Here is a 6,364-nt window from a genome sequence, read left to right as displayed (position 1 = left end):
ATTACCATTGTACACTGTGTACGACAGAAGTATGAACTGTATTGGGAAATTCACAACACTTACTAGATGTTCCCAGTGAGCAACATAGCTTCGAGATCCAGTGGTATGGAACTGTTTCACAGCTTCTCTGTTCTTTCCATTTATTACACAGTCCCTATGTTCAGTACATGCATTTTATTTATCCGGATCGGAGAAATGTAAGAATTCGATAGCTGTTATTGAAAGGAATAACGTTTATGTACCTGGTACTTCTCATCAAACCATCTTTTCACCAGTTCTTTCCAGCTTTTCTCTTCTACATGACCTGGCTTCTTGAGATATGCTTGCTCCAGTGTGAGATTTTTAATTTTCGGCCAATACTCCTTTTTAAGCCTATATCGGAACTGCCGAATACTAACTTGCAGCATATCAGTGCACACATCTTGAGCCACCTCATCATTTTTGTCCATATTAAACTTTCCCTTCAAAATAGTGATGCATTAATCAGTAGAATCTTAGATAGTTGATCATGTAGCATACTAATTAGGTTAAACCAAGATTGTACAGGACTCACCGCTACTGTACTTATAACATGAGGAATGACATGTTTGAGAGTGTCATCTTTCTTGTACTGTGTCCAGTGTGTTGCAAGCGGCATTTTTTCACGGATGTGAATACCAACCTCATTGCTCAGCTTTGCTTGTTGGACATAATCCTTGGGTCTCCTGACACCGGCGGTGAATTCAATTGGCATCTTATTGCCACCATGTCTTCTTGTGTACTCATGTAGTCCATGGCCCATGGTACGTCTGCGTCCACCTCTCTTTCTCTTACTACCGCCGAGATGTTGTCGGTGTCTGCGAAAGAAGATATATGAAATGATTCTCTTTTATATGAAAATATGCGGTACGGTGTTTAGTTTTTACAAATTTTCATACCTTGCCGCTCAAAGTTTACAATTTGATTGTCCTCGTGAGATGAGGTGCTGCCTCCGGATGTCATGATCTGGTTAGGTGAGGGTGCTCCTTCGGTGTTCGGACCAGCGATGGCCGTCGGCTCATCGGATGACCCAGCCTCGAGGTTCGGTTGTTGCCATTGATCTTGTTGCAATGTTGGATGGTGCAACTTCAGGTATGGATCGCTTCTTCGTGCAACTATTGCGAAGAAGCAACTATCTACAAGCAAATTAGAGGCTACATTAGTAGGAAACATTTAGCATGTACGTATTTCCTATCATACTTCAGACATAGTTCCACAGACACAGGCTGAAGTTTTGCCGACCGTGCGCTGATCCTCATCTGAATGAAGATCATCATCAGCACTAGCTATCTCTTCTGGATTCGGTTCATACGAAGGGTCCTCTTCGACCTCCATCTCTTCGCAGTCTGTGTCCTTTAGATTGTTACTAGTTCCTATTTGTACCCCACCATACACTAATGTACGTGCAAAACCAGAGAAATCTTTCTGAAATTTGTGGGCAGGTCCATATCTTTCAGCGAAATTTTTTTCCATGCGTACTACATTTTCTTGCATTTGTTTCTCCTTGGCAAGCTCATATGCCGGCTTGACGGGGTTTTGTGTCTCCGCTGAAATAATCGGAAGAGCGGAGCGTGAACAAAACATAAGAGGGGGCCAATTCCATAGAAAACAGCAAATAATTGTCTTTGCAAAATATTGTACAGCAGCAAATGATTGAAAACATAAGAGTCTACGTGCTGATTGAAAACATAAGATATGTGCTGATAGAAGTTCAGATATGTGCTGATAGAAGTTCAGATTTGTGCTGACAGAAGTTCAGATATGTGCTCAAATTTGATTTTTGACTTTTGAAAGACATAGATAAACAAAAATTGTGGAAATAAATAGACTGATGAAACAAAGTACATGATTAAAAAAACTTCATTACATTGTTAAGACGTGCATTGCAGGTGCAAACTAACTAGTTCCATAGAAAACAGCAAACAATTGTTCTAGATCAAACTCTGCTTCCCTCTGAAACTGAGGAATAAAAGTCTGAAGCAATGTCGTTGTTAACTGTAGCTCGTCAGGCTGTTTTCGGCAACGGCTGGAATTAGTTCAGTTAAGTGTTTCGGCAAACAATTGTCTATGCAAAAGATTGTACAGCAGCGGGATGGCAAAGATTGTATAGCACGGCATGATTGTCTCTGCAATAAAAACGATAAACCCTATACGTATGATGTCGGGATTGGATCTATCAAATATGCAAGATCTAGATATAGGTCAAACGGGCGTGGTAGACATGTAAAACCGATCTCTCGATCTAACCATCCGAAAAACACGACAACAAGCCGATCACCGACAGATTTACCTTGGCGTTTCTTGAGCGGGCGCCTTCTTCGGCGTGTGTGTGCGATTTTCCTTCCCAGACGTTTCGACGACTGCCGGCCATGGCGACCACCGGCCGGGGAGATAGATGCGAGATGGATGAACGTCCGGCGAAGACACCGGATCGGGGTGAGCACGAGAGGATGAGGTCGGGCCGTCGGGGGGGTGGGTAGTTAAGATGCTCGTAAATCATGGGGTAGAGGCATGACGTATATAAGGGAGGGCGAAATATTTGATAGGTGGGGTGCGCGGGAGGAGTGGAGGGAACAAAAAATTTGGGCGTTTTGGCAGCCGGCGTACTACAATTTGGAGGGAACAAGTTTTTGCCGCGAAAGAAAAATATTACTACGAAAATGGAACTGTACATGTATATTTTAATTAAAAAATGACAAAACGAGTAAAACTCATAATAAATGCTAAATTCAATGTAAAATCATCAGTAACTAGTGGGACTGAGTAAATGTTGTGACATTCATGTGCAAAATTCAAATTTAAATTTTTCATGAGGTTTGGTGTAGTTTGATGTGAATTTACACAAGTGAGGGCATTTTCGGCATAACGGTCGAATCGTCGACCCGGAAGTTGTAAAACCTTTTGCATGTGAGGTATATGTGAGAACACATCCCACATATACATGTGAGATTTTGTCTGAAAACACTTGTGGAACCTCATGTTGGTTGGGTCGATCCATGTGTGGACCCACATCGATCATGTCGGTGAAGGGCTCTTTTTCAAGCAAGCTGCACTTCAAATACTCAGATTGAGCTGCAAATTTTTGTGAGTGGTCATGAAGGGTAGGTATGTGTGCCTAAGGAGTTTCAGATTTTTCTGACAATTTTAGGTGTTTGTTGATTTTTTTATTAAAAAATGACAGAAAACGAGTAAAACTCATAGTAAATGCTAAATTTAAATTTTTCATGAGGTTTGGTGTAGTTTGATGTGTTGAAGTGATGCCTACTTTGGTATAATTGTGCACTTCGTCCACAAATGAGCATTTGTTTTTTATGTATGTTCAAAAAATGACTAACATGCCATAATTGTTCTGACCTAACCTATAGTCCGAACAAAGGCATGTAGTCAACATTTTGTTGTACATTTGAAGTTGTAAATCATATGGTTTTAAATAATTTTGAAGTGCAACGTTATGATTCAATGTATTTTTCAATGTGCTGATGTTTTGCCATTGTGAACTTATTGACAGAGTTTACATAATAGCAGTGGGCTCCATTTTTGCATGACATACTTTGTGTTTGACTTTTGAACTTACAGGATAGCAACCACCATCTACCCCACAGCCTCATTAAATAGCGGTTGTAGGCAGTTACTACTACTTATTGTATTTATAATGCCCCTGGTTGGTTTTGCCTTCTGCCCTCACTTGTTCATGCGGTGAAGCAAGTCTCCTTCATCTTCTTTCTCTCTCTTTTGTGCTGAAAATCTCTTTTCTCTCTGAAGATTTTCGTTTGTTTTGAGAGGTAGGAAAATATGTTTTTACATGTCACTACTTCACCTCACCTCCTTTTTCTCTGTTTGTTGAAAATCCTTTTTGTCCTCTGAATAATCTTGTTTGTTCAGATCTATGGATATATGTGTGTATGGTTTCAGATCTATGGATAGATTTCTATGAATATGCCCTACCTACCTGTATTTTGTACTAGCTTTGGTAAAATTGCTAAATATACACAGGATGAACTGTGTTGTTTGTGGTTCGATGGGCAATCATTGTCAGCAGAGGCGGGAGACTCTCAGTTCATTTCGCTGTTATCTTGGAAGCAGATTTGATGACTTTATGGTATATATCCTTTTTTAGAATGTATCTTTTTTGTTGACAGATTCTAGACTATATCCTTATTTTCTGCATTTTTGTTCTACTGTTTTTTCAGACTGTGCCTTGTTTTGTGAGGAGGCAGTTCAACAACCTTGTTGGTAATATCTTTTTTGTCGTTACATCGGATGAAGTGAAGTACAAATTTCATGTTAAGAAAGGCAGTTCGAAGACACGTGTTTTTGGTACTGGATACCAAAAATTTCTTCATGACTACGACCTGAAAGTTGGTGACTGTATCATGTTTGGGTTTGATAGTGCTCCTGAACTGTTTGGGATTTTTGCAGTAGGTCCTGATGGCACTGAAAAGCATCGTGTCGATGGTAATTCTGTTTTACCTTTTACCATGTGTTGCCCATTTTTTTAATATAACTGATGTTATATCTCCTCTTTTTTTATTCTTTTATTAATTTTAAATTTGTATGCAGAAATTCCAACTGCAGTTGTCCACACTAAAGGTGTTATGCTTACTACTGCTCAAACATTGAAGAAGGAACAACTTCTCCGTGAGCGTGGTCTTGGTCTTGGTGTTGTTTTTGTGCACACCTTGACGAATACTGATTTGAAGGGCAATGGACTGGTATAATTCTCCTTTTCTTTATGTAATCTTAGTTATCCTTTATATCCTTCCCATATATAATTTAATTTTTATTATTCAGCGTATACCGAAGGAAGTTGTTAGGTCCTTGAATATCTACGAAAGCGGGAGGCATGTTTTTTTGTTGATGACTATGGCTACCACCCTCGGGGTGCATACTACACTACTACTGCGATGGAAGGATGAAGTTCGATTCTGCTGGTCGGAGTTTACTAAGGAGTATAACTTTGAATCTGGGAATGTTGTTCTCATTCTTTTCAACCAGGGCGGCCGTGGTGGTATTGAAGTTTCAGTTGATATCCTATGATATAATCTTTATCATATGATATAATTGTTTTAGTCTACAATTTTTGTGTGCCCATTGTGTGTTTATGTCATATCGCTACCCTGGCCGCTCTTGTGTGAAGGGATTGTATAGTGGGATTATGTAGGGGGTACACTTTACGATTGACTATTTGGTCCTCGCATTTTCTCTTTGCCGGTTCAATTTTCACTGATTTTAATTGTTCATTTTTTGCAAATTAATATGTACTTCCCTGGGCCTTGGGAAAAACAGAACAAGCCCACTAGGCTGGTAGTTAAACAACTGGGTATGATTGCCCAGGTTCCAAATAACAAAAGTAGAACATAGTCTTTGAAACATGACATAGTTTAACCATGAACCTACAGGGGAACAACTAAACAGAAACTAAATTTAGTGGAGAACATGAGGGCCAACAGCTGGACCGACGAGCGGGATGAGGCCAGTTCTGACGTAGTCCCTGAGGAACTTGCCAAAGGCAGCGTGCTTCGCCTTGCTAGCAGGATTGTGCTTCTGCTTGCTACCTTTTCCAACTCCCGTCGCGTGTTGGATCAGACACACGAGATCGTTCGGGAAAACCCTGCCGCAGAATGGGCAATGTGGCTTTCCGTTACGACGGAAAGGGATCTGGCCGATCTTCGGCTTCTTCGAGAACGAAGCGGCTCTTCCGGTCCCGGTCCTCCTTGTCGCTGTCAACGTCCTCGAGTCTTCTGCGATTTTGAAAGTAAAGAAGAAGTGAGAGAAGGAAATTAACTGAAATACAATTGAAGCATTAAATATTTTTGTATGAACATTATTAAGAATTAATCATGTAGAATCAACATTTATGATCCAGATCCAACGATACATAATTACTTCACTAATATAAATAACCACCAATTTAAACTGTTGTCACAACTGGTTCATGGGTAGTCCAATCATTATTTCAGTATTATAAGTAAGCACCAATTTAAGAGAAAATGGTGATTATAAATTTCATGGATCAGGGATCAATCATTTGTTCCCTGAAGATGTACTGATTCATAAAACAATATGGATTCATGACGTCAATAAGCAGGAATTGAACAAAAATTATGGTCATAAATTACATGCAACTGATAATTCACTTGTTCCCCAAATTAAAATGATGTACACACTATGGTTTCATCGTATAAATAAGCACCAGTTTAAAACAAATGGTGATTATAAAATCCATGTATCAGATCAATTAATACTACCTATAATATAATTCTTGTAATCATAATCACTCTGGTATGATTCATATTCGGATGAATTTAAGTTTGAAATGCATTGAGCGTTACACTAAGCAGGTATC

General features: G+C 39.5%; 1 protein-coding gene across 1 annotated transcript; it reads left to right on the top strand.

The window, feature by feature from the left end:
• The first annotated feature begins 3,655 nt into the window (after window positions 1-3,655).
• Window positions 3,656-4,736, top strand: LOC139837848 (uncharacterized). The gene is made up of 3 exons (XM_071827147.1): window positions 3,656-4,117; window positions 4,209-4,473; window positions 4,579-4,736. Exons 1-3 carry the CDS (start codon window positions 4,013-4,015, stop codon window positions 4,734-4,736), a joined length of 528 nt encoding a protein of 175 aa, XP_071683248.1. The 5' UTR covers window positions 3,656-4,012.
• The last annotated feature ends 1,628 nt before the right edge of the window (window positions 4,737-6,364 follow it).

This window comes from Lolium perenne, chromosome 3 (genome assembly GCF_019359855.2).
Source record: "Lolium perenne isolate Kyuss_39 chromosome 3, Kyuss_2.0, whole genome shotgun sequence".
Classification (NCBI taxonomy): Eukaryota; Viridiplantae; Streptophyta; class Magnoliopsida; order Poales; family Poaceae; genus Lolium; species Lolium perenne.
The sequence above is the reverse complement of the archived record's forward strand: the minus strand, read 5'-3'. Positions and strand labels throughout refer to the sequence as shown.

Coding starts and splice junctions, on each gene's coding strand:
- LOC139837848 (XM_071827147.1), top strand. CDS start 4,013: ATGAACTGTGTTGTTTGTGGTTCGATGGGCAATCATTGTCAGCAGAGG. Junction 4,118..4,208: donor GCAGATTTGATGACTTTATG/GTATATATCCTT, acceptor CTGTTTTTTCAG/ACTGTGCCTTGTTTTGTGAG. Junction 4,474..4,578: donor TGAAAAGCATCGTGTCGATG/GTAATTCTGTTT, acceptor ATTTGTATGCAG/AAATTCCAACTGCAGTTGTC.